Here is a 25,389-nt window from a genome sequence, read left to right as displayed (position 1 = left end):
CTAAGCCATCAATCAGGTTCCTGAGGAATCTTCTTCTTTTTGCCCTCAAGCCACAATGGAAGGTTCTGCTCCTTACGTAACTGCAACTTCATCAACAGCTTCCTAAAGATCTGCCACTTTACATCACATTTCTGAAATCTTCCTACTGCCCAGCAATGCTGCTGGAAAGAGGCTAGAACCAGGGAGAGAAAGCAGGTTTTGTTTTGATTTTTTTTTTTTTTTGAGACAAAATCTCACTCTGTCATGCAGGCTGGAATGCAGTGGCGTAATCTCGGCTCACTCCAACCTCTGCCTTCTGGGTTCAAGTGATTCTTCTGCTTCAGCCTTCCGAGTAGCTGGGACTACAGGTGCCCGCCACCATGCCTGGCTAATTTTTTTTTTTTTTTGGTCTTTTTAGTAGAGATGAGGTTTCACTGTGTTAGCCAGGATGGTCTCGATCTCCTGACCTCATGATCTGCCTGCCTCGGCCTCCCAAAGTGCTGGGTTTACAGATGTGAGCCACCCTGCCCGGCCAGCATCTACTTCTGGGCTAAACCAGTGACCAGAATGCAGTTCTGGGCCAGAGTAAAGAAAAGAGGAGCTGGAGTCGGCGAACTCCTAGCTCTGCTACTCACTACCTCTGTGATCTTGAGTGAGTTACTTAACCTCTTGGAGCCTCAGTTCTCTCATCTGTAAAATGGGGATAATGATTGTGCATACCTTGCATGGTTGCTGTAAGATTAAATTTTAAAGTGCATGGAGGAAATTAGAACTGTGGTACATAGAAAGCATTCAATAAAAAGTAGTTCTATTTTTTAAATAATTTTTTTTTTTTTTTTTTTTTTTTTTGAGACGGAGTTTCACTCACGTTACCCAGGCTGGAGTGCAATGGCGCGATCTCGGCTCACCGCAACCTCCGCCTCCTGGGTTCAGGCAATTCTCCTGCCTCAGCCTGCTGAGTAGCTGGGATGACAGGCACACACCACCATGCCCAGCTAATTTTTTTTTTTTTTTGTATTTTTAGTAGAGACGGGGTTTCACCATGTTGACCAGGATGGTCTCGATCTCTTGACCTCGTGATCCACCCGCCTTGGCCTCCCAAAGTGCTGGGATTACAGGCTTGAGCCACTGCGCCCAGCCTAAATAATTTTCAAGATACTTGTCGAGCTACTAGGTACCTGGTAGACAGGGTTGTTCTGAGTGTCCGTTCTAATAATGGCCATTACTTTCTGTTTTTCCCACAGCCAGTAGACAAGATTTGACTCTGGAGGGGATGTCTGGGTCAACAGGTATTTGGAGTCTGGAGAAAAAGCCATGCTAATAAATTTCTGAACTTGGAAGTCAAAATTATTAAGAACTCTGCGCTTCCGGCAAGGGATGGATGACAGTTCATAAATGGTAATGACAGGTTTTTCCTGCACAGTCTCAGAGATAGCGAGGTACCGCCGATTGGGGCTGATGGACAAGGCCAACATGGCCTGACTCCTGTCTGAGCCTGCAAACAGAGGAAAAAGGAAATGAGGGGAGGTCACACTTTCACCAGGATTTAACAGGAAAAAGGCACAGTAGTGTGTAGCGGGGAGATCCCATAAGCGCCGAGGCAGGAGCAAAAAGCCTCGGCCTATTTCCATATATATAATGAAGAAGAAAGTAACTAGAAATATAACCATAGCAATTATTAGTTATTTATACGTGATCTTAGTTATTCACAGGTGATCTTAATTCTTTTACTAATGCCTCTCAGGTCGGAAGTGTGAACCTGGTGTGACATTGTGAAATGAATGACACTAAGGCAAGATGCTCTAAGCCCTCTGTCACGCCCGCATAAGGGCTGCTGGAGGGCGCCTTGGCTGTGCGGCAGTGGCAGCACTGGGAAAGCGCCCGCTGTTTAGCCAGCTAGGGAAGACGACGTCCAAAATAGCTGAGATGTCTCCTTCCCTGGAGGAGTTAGGAGAAAACCCTGCTTCTCCAAGCTCTTGTGGCAAGGCCTGACGGCTGTCAGGTGGGCCCGCAGACATCCGGGGGCTTAACTGTCTCTAGTGATGCTGTGCTTCAGTGGTCACGTTCCATGTCTACTCGCATGTTCTGCTTCTGCACCTGGTTCCTTTTTTCTTAGAAAAGATAATCATAGTAATACAAATTTTAATGTTTTTGTTCTTTCTTGGTAAGTATGGAAAAAGTGCTGATGCATCATGCTCCTTACTTCACTTCGGGTGCCAGAAATTCCTGAGCCCCTACCTGAATGACACGTGATGTACCCCCAGTCTCCGACCACCAAGACCTTGCCCTACCTACCCCCAGCTTTGCAACTCAATAAAAGTGAGAGTGTCCCAGTATTCGGGACCACTGCTGGTCTCCGCGATTTGGGTAGCAGTGGACCCCTGGGCCCAAACTCTCTTTTCTCGATTTCTGTGTCTTGTCTTTTATTTCTACAATTTCTCGTTTCTGCACCAGCCGGGAGCGGCTCACAGAATCCTGTAGGGCTGGACCCTCCATCTGGTGCCCAACGTGGCAGTGGACTCTACAGTAGTGGGCACTGTAGTGGACAGTGGTGGACACAAAGAAGAAAGGTGGCCTTGGTATAGCTGTGTTTGGGCATTATGAAAATGACTAGGGGCCAGGTGCAGTGGCTCATGCCTGTAATCAGCACTTTGGGAGGCCAAGGTGGGTGGATCACTTGAGATGGGGAGTTTGAGACCATCCTGGCTAACATGGTGAAACTCTGTCTCTACTAAAAATTAAAAAATTAGCTGGGTGTGGTAGCATGTGCCTGTAATCCCAGCTACTCAGGAGGGTGAGGCAGGAGAATCGCTTGAACCTGGAAGCGTGGAGGTTGCAGTGAGCTGAGATCGTGCCACTGCTCTTAAGCCTGGGAGACAGAGCAAGACTCTGTCTCAAAAAGAAAATGACTAGGGCAGGTGCCTCTGAGGATGAGGTGGGAGAAGAAGTCAGGGAAACATTCCTGAAGGAGGGCAGGGGGCAAGGTGAGGTGGGGGCTGGGTGGAAGGTGGCAGGAAGAGCTTGAGCCAAGGGGTGGATGTGACGAAGGGTACAGAGAGGTGAGAGAACGGTGAGAGAATGGCAGGCAATGGGTGTTGCTAGAGCATTTGAGACAAGGTGACCAAAGATGGGCCTAAAGGGGTGGAATACGGTCAGATCATAGAGGCCTTTATTCCCTGAGTGGATAGCTTCATCACTCCACCTCTACTCCAGAGGCTGGGATGCCAACTACTAGATTCCTCAGCCTCCCTTGCAGCTAGGTGACGTGTGTGACATTCTGGCCATGAGATGGATGCAGAGGTCTTCTGGAGTGGCTTTATGATAAAGCTGGTGCTTTCTTGAAAACCAGACAGATGCATTCTATCCCCTTTTCCCTGAAATCTAGAGGTGATGTCTGGAGAGAGCACTCATCTTGCAACCATGAATAAGAATGAAAATGAAAGCTGTGATCCTCAGGCAAAGATTAAAGTGCAAATACTTTATTTGGGAAATGCAATCAGGGACACATTATGATTTTTATGGGCTCTAGGTACTTCTGATTTCATGGCTTCCTTCCTCATTAAAAAATGTTTAAAAATATATTTAGATATTATTTTAAAATATATACAGTAATATACTTTATGACTGTATTGGTATAAAGAGGAATATAACCCAGGCTGGATTCACTATTACATATTCATGTTTTTTTCTGATTTTCAAAAAATAGTAAAACATTTTCTTAGGTCCTCGAAAGTATTGTGGGTCCTGGGCACTGTGTCTAGTGGATAAGTGGACAGTGGATGCAGGCCCAGGGTAGGGAGCATGAGTGAGGCAGGGGAAGACGAGCTAGAGAGTGCTGTGACGGGTCCCCACGTGATGGGTCCCCCTGCTGCTGCTTCACAACATGCCAAGGAGAGATGCAGCAAGTTGCTCAGCAGGCGTGTGTGCCCACCCATGGGAATTCTCCGGAAGGGATGCAGAGTAGCTGTGGCTCAGAGAAGATCCCAGGTTTTAGGTCACTGAGAGCCTTGCACAAGAGGTTGGACTTCACCTGGGAGGTCACTGAAAAATTTTAGGAAGGGTGACATGTGGGTTGTAGATCCCTCTGGCAGCTGTCTGGAATACAATCTTGGAGGGAAGGAAACCGGTCAGTAGATTATTTCAAAACTGAAAGGGGATGGCAGAAAGATGCAACGAGAAGGCAGCAGGGGCAACAGGAATGGGGAGGAATGGGGAGGAGGGGAGATTAGAGAGATGCTAAGAGGTAACACCAGTAGGACTCAGTGACTGCCTGGGTGAGGGGGAGAAATGAGGAGTGAATGACATTTAGGATGCTGGTTTAGGTGACTGAGGGTACTGGGACATCTGTGAGGGAATATAGGCTCAGGAAGTTAGGAGTGATGGCGGAAAGTATGTCCATCATCTTTTGCTTAAAATAGCCCATCCAAGTATTTGATATTTGTTTATGAAATTTTTATACTTCCATCTTTAGTCCATCTAGGGTTTATGATGGTAAAAGATATGAAGCATGAAGTGAGGATCTAAATTGATTTCCATTTCCCAAATACCTAACTGGTTGTCCCAGGACTGACGAGTAATGCCATCTTTATGATATCAAAGTTACCAGGCCGGGCATGGTAGCTCACAACTGTAATCCCAGCACTTTGGGAGGCCGAGGTGGGTGGATCACTTGAGGTCAGAAGTTCAAGACTAGCCTGGCCAACATGGTGAAACACTCTCTCTACTAAAAATACAAAAATTAGGCAAGTGTGGTGGCAGGTGCCTGTAATCCCAGCTACTTGGGAGCCTGAGGCAGGAGAATCATTTGAACCTGGAGGTGGAGGTTGCAGTGAACTCAGATTGCACCACTGCACTCCAGCCTGGGTAACAGAGTGAGACTCCATCTCAAAAAAAAAAAAAAAAAAATAATGAAATTAAATTATATATATATTAATATAATTTTGGGGTTTTTGGGATATTTACAGACTGCAGGCACACACCAGCATACCCAGCCAACGTTTTCAGTCTTTTGTAGGTATGGGGTCTTACTATGTTGCCCTGCTTGTGTCAAACTCCTGGGCTCAAGTGATCTTGACTCCCAAATTGTTGGGATTACAGGTATGAGCCACCATGCCCGGCAGGACCACATTGTTTTTGTAATCATATCTTTATCATGTGCTTGAATATCTAATAAGGTAGTGTCTTAAGGAAAGAGAGGGAGAAGAAAGGAAAAGATAAATCAATCTCATATATATTGTGTGTGAGGTACACGTGGAGCAGTTGGGTATGGAGGTCCAGCAGCTGGATGTGGTTCTAAAGCTAGGGGAGGGTTGAAGCTGAAAATACAGAATTGAGGTTAAAGAGTATAATGAAAAGTTAAAACTAGGAGTGTGTAAAGCCTAGAGGAGGCAAAGGCACACTGCTCACTCCCTCCTATTGTGCTTTTGTGCCAGGCTCCTACCTGGCATAGCATTTGTCCTGCTCATTTACACAGTCCTACTTGTTTGAATACACACCAGCCTCCACTACAATACTGAGAGCTCCTGGAGGGCGGAGGCCATGGCTATCTTGTTCATTCATTCATTCATTCAATCACCAATGTCTGGTATATAGTATGTTCTTGATACATGCTGACTGATTTTAGAGTTTATAAAATGCTTTTGCACTGTTTCGACCCAGCTGATGCCTCTCTTCTCCTCCTTGAAATATTTTTACTTCTCACATAGATATCCTGTGATTTTCTGGCCACTCCTCCAAAGCCTCTTTTGCTGATTCTTCCTCACTTCCCCAGCACTAAATGCAGGAGTGCTCAGAGCTCATTCTTTCAGCTTCTTCTCTTTTATAAATATATTCACGCTCTAGGGCAGGGGTCCCCAACCCCTGAGCCACTGATGGCACCTGGCCACACAGCAGGAGGTGAGCAAGCATTACTGCCCGAGCTCAGATCAGTGGCAGCATTAGATTCTCATAGCAGCACAAACCCGAACGTGAACTGTGCATGTGAGGGATCTAGGTTGTATGCTCTCTGAGGGAATCTAATGCCTGATGATCTGAGGTGGAACAGTTTCATCCTGACACCATTCCCTATGCCCTCTCCATCCCGTCCATGGAAAAACTGTCTTTCATAAAACCTACCCCTGGTGCCATAAAGGTTGGGAACCACTGTCCTAGGGAAGTCTCATCCACTCTAACGGCTTTAAATTTCACCTCTAGGCTGATGACCCTCAAATTCCTATTACTAGCCTGGACTTCCCTTCCCTTAAATCCAGACCTGAAATCAACCTGTTTACCCTGCTTCTCCATTTAAATATCTAGCAGGCACCTCAATCTTAAGAGGTCCAAAACCAACCTTCTCCTTTGTTAGTCCTTTCCATCACAATCAACAGCAACTCCATCTTTTCCACGCTCAGGCCCAAAACCTTGCTTCTTCCTTTCTGCTTCCTCCCCACACGGGGTCTATGAAGAAATCTGTCACCTCTACCTTCAAAGCAGATCCAGGATTGATCTCTTCACACCACCCTGTTGCCTGCCTCTACCTGCTCTAAGTGCCACTTTCTCTCACTTGGATTACAGCCGTCATCCCTCAGCTGGTCTCCCTGCTTCCTTTCTTACCCCTCCTTAAATCTGTCGTCTGTACAGAAGCCAGAATGAACCTGAGGAAACACAGATCATGTTACTGCTCAGATCACACCCTGCATGGCTTCTCATCTGACTCTGAGTAAGAGCTCATGAGCTGCAAGGCTCTCTGTGGTGTTGCTCCCCATTCTTTCTCTGCCTCCCCTTTTGCTCCTCACCCCCTAGTTCTTACCATTCCAGCCACACTGGCCTCCCAGCTATTCCTCCAACACAATAAGCACCGTCCTAACCCCGAGCCTTTGCTATTCTCTGCTACTTTCCCTGCCTCTCCCACTTCAGCATGGCCGGCTCCTTCCCTTCCTTCAGTCTTCAGTCAAAAATCACTGCTCAGTGAGCCCTCTCCAGCTTCCCTATCTACAATTTCATACTCCCCCAACAGTTTCACCTTCCCTGCTTAATTTTTTTCTTATTAGCATCTGATTGCTATCTAACATGTAGACTGTACTTCTTTTTATTTTGTCATTCTCCCCTCCTGGGATGCATGCACCGTGAGGACGGTGTTTTGTGTGCATGTGTGTGTGTCTATTTTGTGCCTGGAACACAAGGGGTACTTAATACGTTTTTGCTGAATGAACAAATGAATATGTCAAGCCTCATCGTGACTCTGAGCTGAGCAAGCTGAGCATCATCTCCCTCTTACAGATGAGGAGACTAGGCTCTGCGAGCTTACAAAATGGAAAGCCAGGTCAATTCCAGATCTCCCAATGTCATGAACTTTGTATTTTTTCCTTTACCAGTAATACTCTTAGACTTGGTCAGTGGAGAGCCTACCTTGGGCCTCAAATTTCAGAGCACGCTTCTCTGGCTGTACCCCTTACCAGTAAGCAGGATACAGGGGCTGCCTAGAGTTTGCACTGCCTCCTCTAGATCATGTTCCAAGTTCACAGGACTCTGGAGTTCCGTGCCCAGATGGTCCTGAGCCTGCTGACAAGACCAACATTGGTTTCTTTCCAGGCTGCTTCTACTCAACCTGGGCCTGCAGGATGGGCACAGCATGGTTGTTTATAGAATACATGGGTAGAATTTGAAAATATGGGCTGCGAGGATCCACCCACATGTGTACAAGGCCCTTGGTGATATAAGATGGAGTTAGGAGCAGAAGAGAAGTGGTACAGGTAAGAAGTGTGAGAATATGAGCATAAGAAATGAAATTAAAATCTCAATGGATACGTTAAACATTAAGTTAGATGCAGCAGAAAAGAGAAGCACTGAGATAAATTTAGATTTAGAGAGAAATCTAAAGTAATTATCCGGAATGCAACACAGAGAGACTAAGATATAAAAAATCCAAGTAAGAGTTCAAAACAAAACAAAACAAAACATGAACATCAGGTGTGGTGGCTTACACCTGTAATCCCAGCTACTTGGAAGGCTTGAGTCCAGGGTTAAAGACCAGCCTGGGCAACATAGCCAGATCCCATCTCCATTAAAAAAATTAGCTGATCAAGGTGGTACAGGTCTGTATTCCTAGCTATTCAGGAGGTTAAGGTGGGGAGAATGCCTTGAGCCCAGGATTTTGAGACTGCTGTGAGCTATGATTGTGCCATTGCACTCTAGCCTGGGTGACAGAGCAAGACCTGGTTTCTTAAAAAAAAAAAAAAAAAAGAAAAAGAGGCCGGGCATGGTGGCTTATGTCTGTAATGTAATCCTAGCACTTTGGGAGGCTGAGGCAGGCGGATCATGAGGTCAGGAGTTCGAGACCATCCTGGCCAACATGGTGAAACCCCGTCTCTACTAAAAATACAAAAATCAGCCAGGCATGGTGGCAGGTGCCTGTAATACTAGCTACTCAGGAGGCTGAGGCAGGAGAATCGCTTGAACCCGGGAGGTGGAGGTTGCAGTGAGCTGAGGTTGTGCCACTGCACTCCAGCCTGGGCAACAGAGTGAGACTCCATCTCAAAGAAAAGAAAAGAAAAGAAAAGAAAAGAAAAGAAACAAAGAAAAAAACCATGGAGTATGGAGTTGAGATGGTTTGGAATTCCAGAAGGAGATAACAGAACAAAAAAGATACCTGTCCTTAGATCCAGGAATCTCAAAGAATCCCTAGGAGGATAAAAAATGAAAAAAAAAAACCAACAAAAAACCAACTATACTCTGTGTGTGTGTGTATATATATACACACACATATGTATATATACGTGTATATACAAATACATATACATATATGGTATGTGTACATACATACACACATACCATAGACAGAGAAGATATTAAACATCCAGAAAAAAAGATCATCTATAAACAGACGATGGTGATAAGCTAATTTTTTAACCATGGCAACAAAACAGAAGCCAAAAAACCACAATGGAATATGATCTATAATGTGCTGATAAAAACGATATACCTGTTGTAACAATCTTTCAGAAGTGAGGATAAAATAAAGTCATTTTCAGACCAAAACTGGGAGAGTTTATCAACATATTATCAGTAAATGCAGAAGGAAAATGATCCCAGCAGGAATATCTGATTTGCAGAGAGTAATGGTGGGCAAAGAGTTTAGTAAGTATGGGAGCAAATATAATGTTATCTGCATAAAACCATAATTTAATTAATATTGGAAAGTCATATGTTCTTTTTTGTTTTCATTTTTGTTTTTGAAACAGGGTCTTGCTCTGTTGCCCAGGCTGGAGTGCCTTACCCTCCCAAGTAGCTGGACCACAGGTATCTGCCGCCACGTGTGGCTAATTTTTAAATTTTTTGTAGAGATGGAGTCTCTTCATGTTGCCGAGGCTGGCCTTGAACTCCTGGGCTCAAGCAATCCTTCCACTTTAGCCTCCCCAAGTGCTGGGATTACAGGTGCAAGCCACCATGGCTGGCCAGTCATATAATCTTTTATAAAACTCAGAATATGCAGCAATAAAATTTTGTATTTTTGGGGGGGCAGGGGATAAAGCACAGCAAATTAGAAAAAGAAAAGAATTTCCTTAACCTGATAAGGGACATTAACAAATGCCTACTGCAAACATCCTTCTTTCTAAGGAAATGTTAAAAAAATTCTCTTTAAGGTCAGAAACATGCAACAGGATGTCCATTTTTATTGCCCTTATTCAACACTGTCTGGAAGTGGTTACCAGCACAGGTTACACAAGAAAAAGAAAGAAAACCATCGATATTTGTAGATAATATGATAGTCTGTGTAGAAATCCCTGCATAACCTATAGATATATCATTAGAATTAATAATAATTTACCAAATATGCTGGAAATAAACATAAATAAATAAAAATCAACGGTATTTAATATAGTTATTCCAAAAGAATATTATGTGGTTGATAAATTTGACTTTATTAAAACTAAGAATTTTCGTCCACCAAAAGATACTGTAAGGAGGGAGAAAATGCCCCAAACTTATTTGCAAGACATATATCTGACAAATTATCGGTATACAGAATAAATTGTGCATGGAAATCAATAAAATTACCCAAAAATGTCCTGCCCAAAAAACTATAAAAAACAAGTAAAAGACTTGAACAAGGCATTTAACATATGACCAAATAGGAATAGCCCGTAAACACGTAAACAGATACTCATTATCATTAATGATAGAGAAATGCAAACGAAAACCACAATTCCTTTTCTCAACCACTAGATTAGCAAAAAATTAGGAAGTTGGAAAATACCAAGGGTTGGCATGGTTGGTGAGGAATGAGAACTCTTATGCACTCCTGGTAAGAGTGTAAATTGGTATTATCATATTGCTTAGTAATTTTAGTCCTGTCTGTGTGCCCTAGAGACTCTGCACAAATAGATGAATGTATATGCATGCAAGAATGTTCATAGTAGTATAGTTTGTAATAGAAAATGGCTGTTATTTCCAAAATGTCCCTCAACATTAGAATGAATACATATATTTGAGACATTACATTTATACGAGGGAACACTGCATAGCAATAAAATGAACTTGGTTGTATGTATCAAGATGCATGAATCTCAAAAGCATGATATTGAACCGATGCAGCAAGACACAGAATACAGGGCGAAACACTAGAACTGGTGATATTCTATTTCCTATGCTGGGTGGCTGGGTTCACAGATCTACATTCTATTGTAATTCTTCAAATATTACACATACATAGGGTACATTCTTTTGTATGTATATGTTACAATAGAAGGTGTCGATGCAACCAAGAATGGGAAAATGGATTCTGTGGTTGAAATCATTCACATCATCAACAGGACCAATATGAATAAAAATAAGGGCTGTAATATTATACAAATGGTTGTGACTTGGGATGAAGTTTAGAGTGTCTTCATCATACATGATTCAAAAGGTGATGTAATGAAGGTGGTGTGCTCAGGAAAACTGTGTTAGACAACTCAAAAACTGGCTCTGGTGATGACAAAGACAATGATACTGAAGATACGAAAAGAGGGATATTTTCATGAAAATATCAAAATATCATAAAACATTTTCATGAAATTACAGTGAAAAAAGTACTTTTAAATTAACATTTTACATGTGATTTTAACTACGCACATGTGACTGATTAATCTAGTTTCATAATACAAGTTGCCATTTATTTCCTCTACATTTATAAAACTGCATATATATTCAAATTGGCCAAAATCTTTCTTTCCAGTCATCATGCTGGGATTATGGGGTTATATGTGGCACATACCATTCCTGTATATGTTAGAATGGAAAGAGTTTTACCTGGAATGAATTTTTGCCATTTCTGATCCACATTGTACTTCACACAGTAATTTCCTGAAGGAAATATAATGATCTGTTCATCGAAGTAGCAGATATTGTTGGCCACGTGGGATCGAAGACCAAAAACATGCAGCGACTGAGCTACCACGGCTGACATGGTTTCGCGCCAAAGAGCTCTGCTGAAGATCGGGGCAGCGCTTGAGAGTGGAGAGAATCGCCAAGCCTTGGCCCCGCCCCCTGCCGGGACAAGACCCGGCCTCCAGGACACGCCCCTTCCCGCCCTTGCCCCTCCCCTTCCCCGCCCCCGGGTTCTCCTCCAAGCCACCCCTGCCCCGCGGCTCCTTTTTCTCCCATTTCCTTGTACGCTCACTGCTACCAGCTCCTTCTGGCGACCCCCAGGTACCCCCTCCTACCTTTAGCTTCTCCCTGGGTCAGCAGACCAGGTATCCAGAGGCGCTACCTGTACGGATCCCAAGCGACCCCGGCATGTTCAAACGCCTTAGCGGTTCCTATAGCAACGACGAACCGGAAGTATGGTCTGCCGCCGGAAGCGGAAGTCCCAATCAACGAGTTGAGCAGTAGCTTTGAGTTGCTGGCGCTGGTGCGACTTGGTGGCACGTGGATCCAAGGCGTGGGAGTAGGGGGCTGAAGGCAGGCAGCAGCGGCCAGGGCCGCCCTCTGCTAGCGGCTTGGGTCTCGGGATACCCGGCTTCTTCCCGTAGGTGTGGGACGGGCGTGCGGCTAGATGGACACTCCCCCGCTCTCGGGTTCGGAGTCGGAGTCCGATGATTCCCTAGTCACAGACAGAGAGGTAGGTGTCAGCGGAGCTCGCGGTGGGTGGGCGTGGGAGAGGGGGCCTTACCCCCCTGGTAGTGACCGTGATTGTGTCCTGCAGTTGCAGGATGCGTTTTCCCGAGGGCTTCTGAAGCCAGGCCTCAATGTCGTGCTAGAGGGGCCGAAGAAGGCCGTGAACGATGTGGTGAGCTGGGGCGCTGGGTACTCGGACATGGGATGCGCACCAAGCGCTGTTGGGCTTAGGAGACCGATTCCTGTCCCAGGAAAGACGCACCCTGCACCTTGCCAAGAGGGTCAATTACCTGTCTGGGTATTAGGGATTAGTGGTTTGTCCCTTGGCCTAGCACCCTGTGCTTGTGAAAGACAAACTCAAGAGTTTCTCTTCTTACGAGTTCAGTGTCTGGATTTCCTAGAATGGCCTGAAGCAGTGTTTGGCAGAGTTCAAGCGGGATCTGGAATGGGTTGAAAGGCTCGATGTGACACTGGGTCCGGTGCCGGAGATCGGTGGATCTGAGGCGCCAACACCTCAGAACAAGGACCAGAAAGCTGTTGATCCAGAAGACGACTTCCAGCGGGAGATGAGTTTGTATGTTTGTTTTCAAATATTGGAGAAGTTGAATATTCTTATGCAGGAGAGTGAGAAAGAGGAGAAATTAATAAGCCTGCACTCAGAATAGGCAGAGGAGTAGGCAGAACGGCTTCTTTTGACTCAGAATAGCTAGGAGATTCTTCCTGTTTGAGAAAAGAGCTCCTTGGTCCATGGTCACGATTCAAAGTCCAGTTTATGGGCTAATTTGAAATATTCATGTTAAAGCTTTTTGTGCATGCTTCAGTTACTAGAAAAAAAAAAAAACATTGCTTATGGGATGTTCTTGTGTGGAATTGCTTTAGTAATTACATTAAGAATCCGTAATTGACATTAGTTTGTGTTAATGGGTACCTTTAGTCATTCTCTAAAACTAATTTATTTTTAGCAACATTCCTCCCCTTTTTAAAAAATGGAATATGGCTACATTTCTTTCTTTCTTTCTTTCTTTTTCTTTCTTTCTTTCTTTCTCTTTCTTTCCTTCCTTCTGTCCTTCCTTCCTTCCTTCTTTCCTTCCTTCCTTCCTTCCTTCCTTCCTTCCTTCCTTCCTTCCTTCCTTCTCTCTCTCTCTCTCTCTCTTTCTTTCTCTCGCTCTGTTGCCCAGCCTGGAGTGCAGTGGTGTAATCTTCGCTCACTGCAACCTCTGCCTCCCAGGTTCAAGCAATTCTTCTGCCTCAGCCTCCTGCGTAGCTGGGATTACAGGTGCCCACCACCACGCCTGGCAAATTTTCGTATTTTTAGCGGGAACGGAGTTTCACCATGTTGGTCAGGCTTGTTTCTAACTCCTAACCTTGTCATTCACCCGCCTCAGCCTCCCAAAGTGCTGGGATCACAGACATGAGCCACCGTGCCTGGCCTACATTTCTTTTAGATACTAAATTAGTGAAGTTTGGTTACAGTTTTTGTTTGTTCTTGCTGATGGAGGTTAGATTTTGAGAGTCCGGTGAAAAGGAATGTAAGGCCTCTCTCCTTTACTTCATTACGCATTTTGTCCTGCAATTCTCAGCTACCGCCAAGCCCAGGCCGCAGTGCTTGCAGTCTTACCCCGCCTCCATCAGCTCAAAGTTCCTACCAAGCGGCCTAGTGATTATTTTGCAGAAATGGCCAAGTCTGATCTGCAGATGCAGAAGGTAAGAAATAGAAATGTTCATCTAGAAAGCCAAAACTTTGTACTTAAGCATATTCAGCTGGCTTAGAAAGATAGGTATGAGTCCAATAATGGGGAGCCAGTTGTCAGAGGACAATTATTACCTCTTCCAGAGATGGGCTACTTCAGAGTCATACCAGTCACCACCAATTAGATGCATATAGGAATGACATTTTTTCTAAATCAGCAATTAAGGAGAGGAACAGTACTGTGAGAAGTGTGGTTCCTGAGGTAAAGATGGCCCATTGCATTTCCTAGCTGGCATGGTCACGGGATGGTGTGCAGAGAAGACAGCATTCTTGTTGTGCCCTTGCCACTGACAGTGCTAGAACTTGTAAACAGTTACTTTTCTCTGGGCCTCAGTTTTCTCCTCCATAAAATGAGGGATTCTTAGATGCTCAGATGCAGTACAGTGAAGAGTTGGGTAGAATTTGGACCTCATTTAACTTTGGAGGAGGGGATTGCCAGCATGTAATCCAAGATACACTCGGCCCTCAGTAGCCATGGGTTTGCATCTGTGGATTCAACCAAACTCGGATCAAAAATACTTGGGAAAAAAAAATTGAAAATGTTGCAAAAAGAAAACTTGAATTTGCCATGTGCTGAGAACTACATCGAATCCATGAGAATGAGGTGGTGTGTAGCATTGTATTCGGTATTATAAGTAATCTAGAGACTATTTAAAGCAAAGTCTGGCAACTAAGGACTGGTTTTGTGGATGAAACCGATCTGGGGGAGGGGATGGTTTCAGGATGAAACTGTTCCACCTTAGATCATCAGGCATTAGATTCTCATAAGGAGCACGCAACCTAGATCGCTTGCATACACAGTTCACATTAGAGGTCATGCTCTTATGGGAATGTAATGCTGCCACTGATATGGCAGGAGGTGGAGCTCAGGTGGTAACGCGTGCTTGCCCACCACTCACTTGCTCTGATGTGGCCCGGTTCCTAACAGGCCACAGATTCATAGCACATTCATAGCAGTCTGTGGCCCGGGGATTGAGGTCCCCTGATTTAAAGTATACTGGAGGTAAGTGTAGGTTATATGCAAATGCTACACCATTTCTATATAAGGGACGTGAGCATCTGTAAATTTTGTTGTCTGTAGTGGGTCCTGGAACTAATCCTCTATGGATACTGAGGGATGACTGTTTTTAAATAGTACCATTGGGTCTCATGCTGGATTTTAGAGAGCTTTTGTCTTGGTAGTAGTTCACCATCTCACTGTGAACTCTGTACTCGTTCTCACTGACAACTTCTCATCCTTTCACTAAAATGTGTATGTTTGACTGAAAAGGCTAGGTACCTGATAATCTGCCTGGGTTTTTATTGTATATGTGGTACACTACAAAAGAGCGGCTGCATACTGGTTTCCAGCCTCAATCTACTAACAGTAGAAATGGGGAGAAATTTGTCTTCTTTCCTGGACTTCAAATAGGCAGTTTGTGTAATGAAACAGACAGCACATTGGGAGTGGGAAGGTGGTTTTCCATCTCTGGCTTCACTGTGACACTTTTGGTAAAGTGTTCAGCCTTTGGGCCCCGTTGTCCTCAGGGGTTGGAATTGATGATTTACGAGTTCCACAGTTTAAAGATTAGGGAATATCTGTTCCCTGCTCTAGTGCATCCTAAGCAGTGGTCATTCCAGATTCAAATACCATAAACTGACAGCATTTTGTGTTGTAGATTCGACAGAAGCTGCAGACCAAACAGGCAGCCATGGAGAAGTCTGAAAAGGCTAAGCAGCTGCGAGCACTTAGGAAATACGGGAAGAAGGTGAGAAGGAAAGTGTGCAGGGAGCAGGAAGAGGCGGAGTGTGTGTGTTAGATGAGATTGCCGTGCTCTGACTTGGTCCCCTGAACTGAACTGTGTGTTGATCATGTGTTTACCGTCTCTCAGTTTATGTGCTGGTATTCATGAGCACAATCTTGCCTGGACATGAGTGCTTCACCAGGAGTAGCATGGTGACTGCAGGCGAGCCATTCACCTCTCTGGGCTTTAATTTTCACCTCTATACACTGGTTCCAGATGAGTGGTTTCCAAACCTGACCTTACAGCAAAATCACCAGGGCAAGTTTTTCAAAACAGAATTCTAGACTTCAGAATCCCTGGGAATCTGTGCATGTTTCCCCTTCTTCCCCGAAAGCTTTCCAGGTGATTCTGAAATGCATCCTGGTTTGGGATTCACTGGCCTGTGTGATAATCATGTCCCTGAAGAAGTAATGATTGTCACCCAATCTGAAAGATTGCCTGTGTGTTTGAACTATGAATGTCTGAGTTCTAATGTAACACCAGATCAGGCATACTTTTCTTGGTTTTCCTTTTTTATTTCATGGTCATCTAAGAAAGAAGATGATGGGTTTTAAAGTTAGAATTATGGGAAGAAATGATTGTGAGGAACATTGGCCTGGGTGTTGAGACTTTGTCAACATTCAGACATAAGCACTTGTGATCTGGGCTGCAGAACTCTTGTCCACATGTGGGGTCGTTTCACTGATACATTCTGAGCAAAGTAAGAATAGGCCGGGATCCTGTCCTCTACAAAAGGCCTGCTACGGTTTTATTATTTCTTTGATCTGGAGGTGGATGGCTGAGGTTATCTCAAAGACACCAGTAATTAATTTAACCTAACCAAAGTTATTAAAAGCAAAGACAAACTCACTTGGTCCTATTAGTTCACTGTTTCTAATTTGAGGAAACACTGGGAAAGAGGTTGTCAGCTGGGGTGAATTTGCTCCCCAGAAGTTTTTTGTGACTGCCTGGAGATATGTTTAATTGTCAAATTTGGGAGGGAGGGTGCTACTGGCATCTACAGGTAGAGGGCAAGGGTGCTGCTGAATGTCCTACAGTGCAGGACAGGCCCCTCCCCCCAGCAATCTGTCCACAGTGTAGCAGTATCAAGATTGAGAAACTCTGTTAAAGTATCTCCTTTTATCCTTAAAACCTTTTTCTTTTCTTTACCTGGGGACAATTGTTTTTTTTCTCTTCCTTTGGTACTTTCATGCCTAGTAACAGTGAGTTAGATAGTTAATCTGTCCAAATATGATGGGAGAAATTGGATGTTGGCTTAAACATAATTTGCTGCAGTTTTGTAGGCAGGATTGTATAATAGGGTGAGTGCTGGCTTTGGAGGCAGACAGCCTGGGTCATCTCAGCTGTGCACTTTTTCACTATGCAACTTGGGCAAGTTAACTTCTCTCTGCTTCAGTTTAGGGGATAACACAAATTTCAACTTCACTGGATTGTTATGAGATAGATATATCTTCGTCTATGAAGAATATACCTAGATCTGAGAATATACTTAGAGCCCTTAACATAGTTTTTGGCACATAGTAAATGTCAAAGAGTAGCAGTATTAATCATGGTGTTGCTATTAAGAGAATGTAGACACTGGAGTAATGGTGTGGAATGGCTGTAACTGTCCTTGTGTTCATATCACAGGTGCAAACAGAGGTTCTTCAGAAGAGGCAACAGGAGAAAGCACATATGATGAATGCTATTAAGAAATATCAGAAAGGTTGGTACCTCGCTCTGCTAGGGGAACAAGGGTAGCAGGTACTTGAGAGTTGATCTGAACACTTAGTGCTTTGGAGCCTTCTTCATTCATGTGGACCTATCGGATCTAAGTTTTGGGAATGGTGTTGGGGAGCAGGATGTGACTTTTAAAATCAGTGTGGCAAATAACAGCCTTATATGGTGGTTTAAACTTTTAAAATACAATGGTGCTGATCAGAACTACTTCCTCACTTACAGGCTTCTCTGATAAACTGGATTTCCTTGAGGGAGATCAGAAACCCCTGGCACAGGGCAAGAAGGCAGGTGCCAAAGGCCAGCAGATGAAGAAGGGGTGAGAAGTGTCTTGGTGTGGTTTCTTTGGTTCTGGGAGGTGCTGTGGGGCCATAGGTCACGAGGGTGGCAGGCATAGCACCCCTACCGGCTCAGCTGTGAGTCCAGAGGATGCAGCTGCTGCCTGTGGCTGAGACTCCTAGCACTGTGTGATGGGTAATTTTAGCCATGTCAGTCTTTAAGGAGTAAAAGAAGGCCCTTTTTAAACTTTTTTTTTTTTAAACAGAGTCTAATTCTGTCACCCGGGCTGCAGTGCAGTGGTACAATCTTGGCTCACTGCAACCTCCGCCACCTGGGTTTAAGTGATTCTTGTGCCTCAGCCTCCCGAGTATCAGGGACTGCAGGTGCTCACCACCACATCCAGCTAATTTTTGTATTTTTAGTAGAGATGGGATTTCACCGCATTGGCCAGGCTGGTCTTGAACTCCTGGGCTCAAGTGATTCGCCCACCTCAGCCTCCCAAAGTGCTGAGATTATAGACGTGACCAGTGCACCCAGCCTAAGAAGGTACATTTAAGTATGTGGCACCCATTAAGTGAATGCTGAGTAAAAGTTGATTCCCCATCACACAGTGTGATGGTTGAGAGTTCAGGCCTAGGACTCAGACCCTGGCTCTGCCACTCAGTAGTGGGGCAGTTTTGAACAAGTTACCATACCTTTCTAAGTGCTAATTGCCTCATCTGCTAAGTTGAGGAAAGAGTGTCTGCCTCATAGTATGAAGATTAAAAGAAGAATGCAGGCTCTTCAGTGTTTTGCATACCTAGATACCAGGCCTAGGGGAAATGATCATTTCCGTGTAAGATAGTAAGTGCTATGATAGAGGCATTTGGGGAGTAGTGTTGAGGCAGCTTTTAGAAATACCTTACATGGGCTGGGCACGGTGGCTCATGCCTCTAATGCCAGCACTTTGGGAGTCTGAGGTGGGCAGATCACCTGAGGTCAGGAGTTAGAGACCAGCTTGGTCAATATAACGAAACCCTGTCTGTACTAAAAATACAAAAAATTAGCCATGTGTGTGGTGGGTGTTTGTTATCTCAGCTACTAAGGAGGCTGAGGCAGGAGAATCGCTTGACCCAGGAGGAGAAGGTTGCAGTGAGCCAAGATCACACCATTTCACACTCTAGCCTGGGCAATAAGAGCGAAACTCTGCCAAAAAAAAAAAAAAAAAAAAAAAAATTACCTGACAGGGTCTGGAGATGGATTTCTGGAGGAGGGATTGACTTGAGCATTGCCTGAAGCATGAGTAAGAATTAACCACGAGAATAGGAGAGAAGCTGGGTTTGGGAAGAAGAAAGAGCTCCAAAGAGCAAAGCCATGGAGATGTGAAACCTCAGGGTTTTGTGAGGAACAGTAAGTCCTTGGTGTCACTGGGAATACAGAGCAAGGCACGGAGGGGTGCGATGTGGCTGGGGAGACCTGGGCTTTTCGTTTGCCTTGTTGAGGAACTTGGGGTTTGTCCAGAAGGCAGTGGGGAGACTAGGTTATAGGTTGTACTGACAATAATGAGCAGGTCATAGTCATGTTTTTAAAAAGATTACAGTGGATTTTGTATAAGTGACGGACTTGAGGGAAGCTGGGAAATTGACAAGGAGACAAGTCCAGATGTGCAATGATAATAAACTGAAAGTGGCAACTGAGGGAGAAGAGAAGATGGATTGCAGAAACATTTAAGAGGTGAAATGAGCAGCACTCAGTAATTGAATTGGGTATAAAGAGAGAGAAGAACCAAGGCAGACTCCCACATGTTAGCCTGTATGTCTGGGTTGGCAGGAGCTGTGCCAGCTTCCAGTGAGTGCATATGTACAGGAAGTAGAGCCAGTCCAGGAGATGATGTGAATTTGGAGATGCTGAATTTGAGATCCCTATTGGATGACCTGTATTACATTTGAATGTTAACTGCATATATTTACCCTTAAGAGGAATAGACACAACTGAGGCTGATTTAACAAGGTTTAGTTAAAATAGAAAGCTTTCCAAAGACAGTAGGAAGCCACGTGATATATGTGGAGCCTTCCCTGCTTCTTGCTTTATTTTCCTGCCCTGGTGGTTAGAACTGTAAATAGATGAGCTAGATGAGTTTATCTCGAGAAGCTATGGCATAGGATTGTGGGGCCAAGGATGAGATTCTGGGTCACAGTAGTGCCTAAGGGGCTTTGCTCATAGAAAGGAAACTAAAAGCATTACTGGGCCATCAGATTCATCAGACTTAACAGTGCTGCGGGTGATGTCTAGGACCATTCTTTTCCAGGCCCAGTGCTAAACGACGGTATAAAAACCAGAAGTTTGGTTTTGGTGGAAAGAAGAAAGGCTCAAAGTGGAACACTCGTGAGAGCTATGATGATGTATCTAGCTTCCGGGCCAAGACGGCCCATGGCAGAGGCCTCAAGAGGCCTGGCAAGAAAGGATCAAATGTAAGTAAGCCCAGGTGCCTGGGTGAGGAGCAGGCTCAGCCTCCCCGTCCCACTTCCAGCCTTCCCCCTCCCTTCTCTTCTGTTCATCCTCACCCTCGGGCAGAAGGCAAGCTGCTGTGTGACCAGATGTGGTATTTCTTTTTCTGTAGAAGAGACCTGGAAAACGAACAAGAGAGAAGATGAAGAACAGAACGCACTGAACAGCATCTTTGAATACAAAGAACCAAGAAAAAGGAATGAAGACTTTGCAATTTCACAACACACTTTCATCCCTTCTGTTGGTATCATGTTGTAAACATTTCTTTCAATAAACTAAAAAAAATTATTAAACGAACACATGTGTTTGGTAAAATAGTCCAGACTAAAAGATTTAGAAGTTACTTTGCATATTAAATGACACTGCTATTTATTTAGACATTGAGTTCAAATTGCCTTCATTTTATGATAAATGATGATTTAACTGACACCTCCCTCATTTCCTTTGCCTCATCCTTCTAAATAGTTATATTACAATCAGTCCCTGTAGAGCTCAATACATTGTGGAAAAATTTCCTTTGTGGTACAGCTTTTGGTTTTTCCTCCAGTTAACCTTCACCTTGCATTCTTCTGCTTGCCTAATCTTCCTTCTATATTCTTATATTCTCCGTTCTTTCCAGATGCTTTGTCATTTTACCCACTGTATAATTTTTCTCCTATAACCTAGATATGCCACACAACTGTCACCTTTTTTCTAGACCTTCTAAGTTGGCATCATTAATTCCAGAATCCCATATTTTCCCATCTTGGCATATGCCTTCTTTTTCTGTGTACCATTTTTTAGTATCTTACTAAGAAAGGGAAGATGAGAGGTAAACTTTTTATCTCCTTGCATTTCTGAAATTGCCTTTAATTTGGCTGATAGGAATTTCCTCCTTAGAATTTTGCAGGCACTGTTTCTAGGTTTTTATCAGTTCTACTTTCTGGGAGAGAGATTTCTTTGTTTTTTAAAATCTTTTTTTTTTTTTAATTTTATTTTATTGGAGACATAGTCTTACTCCATCGTCCAGGCTGGAATACAGTGACACAATCTTGGCTCGCTAGAACCTCCACTTCCTGGGTTCAAGTGATTCTGCCTCAGCCTCTTGAGTAGCTGGGATTACAGGCATGTGCCACCATGCCCGGCTAATTTTTGTATTTTTAGTAGCGACAGGGTTTCGCCATGTTGGCCAGGCTTGTCTTGAACTTCTGAGCTCAACTGATCCACCTGCCTCTGCCTCCCAAAGTGCTGGGATTACAGGTGTGAGCCACTGTGCCCAGCCTGCAGTCATTTTATTGAATATATATTTTAGCTTTCATTTATCCCCCAGGAGTTCCTTATTCTCTAATTGGTCATTTTTCATATTTTACTTATTGTCCAGATGCAGTATCTTATATCTCTTAGGATATGATTACAGTTTTAATTTTTTGATAAAGTTTCCCTCTGTTTCTGCAGCCCATGCATTTTGATCTCCCCTTTCCCATGTTTGAACAGTAGAGTATTGTAAAAGTTAAGAAGCGTGGATTCTGGGGCCTGGCTCTGTTGCTTACTTGCTGTTTGACCGTAGGGATTTTAATATTTATTTGCTTTGTCATCTCTGGCATAATGTATCTACTTCATTGGGTTTCCATTAGCATTAAGTGAATCAACGCAAGACACTTAGAACATTGCCTGCCATATAATTAGAACATAATATGGTCTAATAATCTGATAATCCTCTCATATTCCTTTGATTAGGGTTATCTTGCTGGGGTTTCTTAATATCTGATGAGCCTTGGTTGTTCCTATTTGAGAAGTACCAGCATTGGCGAAAGCTCTGCATAGGTGGTATGTTGTATAGGCCGGCCATATTAATTGTTGGGCTTTACTCTGTGTTGATAGGGTGGTAAGCCATTTTACCTGCCCATTCTCTCTCCATTCCAGATTAGAAACCATACTTTATTTTTAAGGTAGTTAGAAATTCCTGGGAGCCATATAGTATCTTAAGCAGAAAGGATAACTTAGTTTCACATTTTCTTCTTGTAGCATTATTGGCACATAAAAAGGATATTTCTGGATTCATATGCTAAGATTGCGATGTAGAACAAAGAGAATAACATGTTATTCATTTCGCACACTCACAGCAAAGTGTGTAGTTGTGTGGTTTTTTTGTCTTTAGCCATAAACTGATAGGCATTTTACAGAAGTAGATACCCGAGAGGGAATTGACCGCCAAGGATGAATATATACCAAAGAAACAAAATGATAGGGCACAGTGGCTCACGCTTGTAATCCCAGCACTTTGGGAGGCCAGTTGAGCCCAGGAGTTTGAGACCAGCCTAGGCAGCACAGGGAAATCTCTCTACTAAAACTTTATAAAACTTGGCTGGGTGTTGGTGGTACACGCTTGTAGTCCAAGCTACTGGGGAGGCTGAGGTGGGAGAATCTCTTGAGCCTGGGAGTTTGAGGCTGCAGTGAGCCACGTTTGGCTCTGCACTCCAGCCTGGGTGATAGAGTGAGAACCTGTCTTAAAAAAAAAATTTTTTTTTTTAAATTATAAGGCAGGAAGTAAAATTTGAGTGCAATGGAAATGGAATTGTAGGTGAAATAGCTGATGTTGGACTGTGAATGCTGTTGCCATTCTAGAGACTAGATATGTAGCCAGGTAAACCTTGTGTAGGCAAACTTACAAATGAGGAAAGAGATGGAAAGGATGAAGATGTCTCCAGGGAGTGACACTAATGAAAAACTTCACATTAAAAGGACTCTTGGAGATGTCTAATGACATTGAAAGATCAAGTGATAAAATGCTGAAACTGAATCCAAACTTAGAAAGGAGTAAAGACAATTTGCCAAGGAATGGAAAAGATGCTTATTCTATATCATAAGTTAGAGAAGGAGAAAAAGAAGCATGTTTTTTCATTCAGAAATAAAACACTTGATTCTCAATGTTTCTATTGTTTTAGTCTACTAAATATTAGTATTTTTTTTATGCATTGAACAGGGTTTTTAATACTTTCACACAATTTTTTTCGTTGTTCAGTTTTTGTTTCTAAGGCTTAAAGATTCCTCTTTAAAAGGACTTTTGGACATATTGTTTTTTAAAGGTCACAGAACAATTGTAATTTCCCCCCAACGATTATTAAGGTCACTTTGCATAGTTTCAGCAAGCAGGACATTTTTGTGGTCCTGCACCACTGTGCAAAGTGAAGACTGACTACATACACTTTTTTAGATGAGTGTACAAAGTAACAGCTTTCTCTTTTTTGGGCAGAGTTGCGAAGAAGATGAAAGCAGAAAATGTGGTTGCTCGCTTTGCAGGAGCAGGGCTGCAGAAGCATATTGATTGCTTTCAGAGCACAACCTTGTGATGAAAACATTCAGGCATTTAATCTATTTTATAATTTATTCCAGATCATAAAACTAGACTCACCTTTCTGCATATCAACGAATCCACTTTTAAAAAAAAATTTTATTTTTATTTTTTATTTTTTTTAAAGACAGGGTTTCACCATGTTGGTCAGGCTGGTCTTGAGGCAGGTGATCCGCCCGCCTTGGCCTCCAAAGTGCTTGGATTACAGGCGTGAGCCACCATGCCCGGCCTCAACGAATCCACTTTTTATGCTGTTGTGAAAATTTATTCATTGTGATGAATTCAAGTATAATTATAATAGGTACTTTTTTCACATTGAAGACTAGATGTAAAATAATGGTCCAGAATCTTTTGGTATAAGATGGTTTTTTGTTTGTTTGTTTTTTATTTTTTGAGATGGAGTTTCACTCTGTCACCCGGGCTGGAGTGCAATGGTGCAATCTCTGCTCACTGCAATTCCTCCTTGATTCAAGTGATTCTCCTGCCTCAGCCTCCCAAGTAGCTGGGATTATAGGCGTGTGCCACTACGCCCAGCTAATTTTTGTAGTTTTAGTAGAGATGGGGTTTCACCATGTTGGCCAGACTGTTCTTGAAGTCCTGACCTCAGGTGATCCACTCGCCTTGGCCTCCCAAAGTGCTGGGATTACAGGTGTGAGCTACCGTGCCTGGTCTAAGATGTTTAATTGGAAGTCATTGGACCTCGACTGCACACATGTAAACTAACTCTTCTGGCCAATCAGAAATTATATCTGATCATTATCCTGTATATTACTTACACATTGCTGGTTGAATTACTCTCAGTACTAGATATACAGTTTTGTTGCAGATGATAGTAGCTACGATGACACCAGAGAAAAGGCTCTTTTTAGCCCAACAAAAATTTTAAAACAACATTGAAAACAAGCAGAATGGATACATAAGAATTATGCATCTGCCCATGGAAAGGCAATTTCCAACTGATGTGTAAAAGGAAGATGAACCTGTTCTATTCTGACATAAAAATGATGCACAGTATTTCACTTGCATTTTAAAAAACAGAATCAAGATTATATGCAGCATTTACAAGTATCTTACCTTGTATCACAATGCAGGATTTCACTGCTCCCCACCAATGTACTCTGAATTTCTGTATCTGGGCTTCTGTGATATAAAATGGGGTGAATTTGCTGAGACTTGCCCTCAGGGTTTCCATCCTTAACCAAACCGTATTATATATTTGAGGGTCCATGGCCTTTCTTCGAAAAACAAAGAATTAAAATAAACATCAAGATCCCAAGACAAAATATACCTAACTCTTTTTAAATAATGAGCAATGATTTCTTGTCATTAGATGCATTCTCCCTCACTCAGAAATAAGAGATCTTTAATTAATTTATTTATTTATTCATTTATTTTTAGACGGAGTCTTGCTCTGTTGCCAGGCCGGACTACAGTGGCACAGTCTTGGCTCACTGCAATCTCCGCCTCCCAGGTTCAAGTGATTCCCCTGGCTCAGCCTCGTGAGTAGCTGGGACTAGAGGCATGCACCACCGCACCTGGCTATCTTTTTTGTATTTTAGTAGAAATGGAGTTTCACCATGTTGGCCAGGATGCTCTCGATTTCCTGACCTTGAGATCCACCTGCCTCAGCCTTCTAAAGTTCTGGGATTATAGGTGTGGGCCACAGCGCCCAGCCAGGAATAAGGGATCTTCAACAGTTTCTTCTTTATCCACCCAGGTCAAAGAAAAAGCCAAAGGGGTCACTATAGATTAAAATTTAGACATTAACTTTTCATTTCTCTAAGTTTTTAGTTTTTAAAAAATGCCAAAATGCTCATGTTCTGGTTTCCTATGGTTTAAATAGCAATGTAGGATGACAACATTGGCTTCTGCAGTTTTACAAAGATAAGAACTCCCTTGGCATACAGAATGGTCAACAAAGGATCGAGCTTGATGGCAGCTGGGAAGAAGTCTCACTTTCTGGAACTCATCATTTGATGCTTCGGAGG

At 43.4% G+C, this 25,389-nt stretch overlaps 2 protein-coding genes and 1 long non-coding RNA gene across 6 annotated transcripts in view; 2 read left to right on the top strand and 1 right to left on the bottom strand.

Moving 5' to 3' along the window:
- The window catches only part of LOC116529403, a 29,446-nt gene extending 28,134 nt beyond the window's left edge, over positions 1-1,312 (top strand). The window contains exon 6 of one of the 2 annotated variants that reach the window (XR_004259489.1): positions 1,224-1,312. This is a non-coding gene — a long non-coding RNA (uncharacterized LOC116529403). The remainder of the gene's footprint in view (positions 1-1,223) is intronic. The other variant, XR_004259488.1, reaches the window with a different exon arrangement.
- Positions 1-11,962, bottom strand: part of CFAP57 (cilia and flagella associated protein 57) — an 84,643-nt gene extending 72,681 nt beyond the window's left edge. For 2 of the 3 annotated variants that reach the window (XM_032247209.1, XM_032247207.1), the window contains exons 1-3: positions 11,661-11,962; positions 11,248-11,423; positions 1,158-1,474 (exon numbers count right to left, since the gene is read on the bottom strand). In XM_032247209.1, coding sequence (XP_032103100.1) covers positions 1,158-1,474; positions 11,248-11,404 — 474 coding nt within the window. In that variant the 5' untranslated portion in view covers positions 11,405-11,423; positions 11,661-11,962. Of the gene's footprint in view, positions 1-1,157; positions 1,475-11,247; positions 11,427-11,660 lie in introns of all 3 variants that reach the window. The other variant, XM_032247208.1, reaches the window with a different exon arrangement.
- On the top strand, positions 11,698-20,379 carry EBNA1BP2 (EBNA1 binding protein 2). Its single transcript, XM_032247210.1, has 9 exons — positions 11,698-12,058; positions 12,143-12,226; positions 12,456-12,628; positions 13,635-13,758; positions 15,463-15,552; positions 17,218-17,293; positions 17,530-17,623; positions 19,871-20,033; positions 20,183-20,379. The coding sequence occupies exons 1-9, from the start codon at positions 11,993-11,995 to the stop codon at positions 20,231-20,233; spliced, it is 921 nt and encodes a 306-aa protein (XP_032103101.1). The 5' UTR covers positions 11,698-11,992; the 3' UTR covers positions 20,234-20,379.
- Positions 20,380-25,389: the final 5,010 nt, after the last annotated feature.

Source organism: Sapajus apella, unplaced genomic scaffold (assembly GCF_009761245.1).
Source record: "Sapajus apella isolate SASKATOON/1434 unplaced genomic scaffold, GSC_monkey_1.0 scaffold62, whole genome shotgun sequence".
Taxonomy (NCBI): Eukaryota; Metazoa; Chordata; class Mammalia; order Primates; family Cebidae; genus Sapajus; species Sapajus apella.
This window is presented reverse-complemented; position numbering and strand designations above follow the sequence as displayed.

What these genes read in the sequence shown, in the direction of transcription:
- EBNA1BP2 (XM_032247210.1), top strand. Translation starts at nt 11,993, where the DNA reads ATGGACACTCCCCCGCTCTCGGGTTCGGAGTCGGAGTCCGATGATTCC. An exon ending in TTCCAGCGGGAGATGAGTTT is followed by an intron (nt 12,629 to 13,634) that starts GTATGTTTGTTT and finishes TGCAATTCTCAG; the next exon opens with CTACCGCCAAGCCCAGGCCG. An exon ending in GGCCAGCAGATGAAGAAGGG is followed by an intron (nt 17,624 to 19,870) that starts GTGAGAAGTGTC and finishes ATTCTTTTCCAG; the next exon opens with GCCCAGTGCTAAACGACGGT.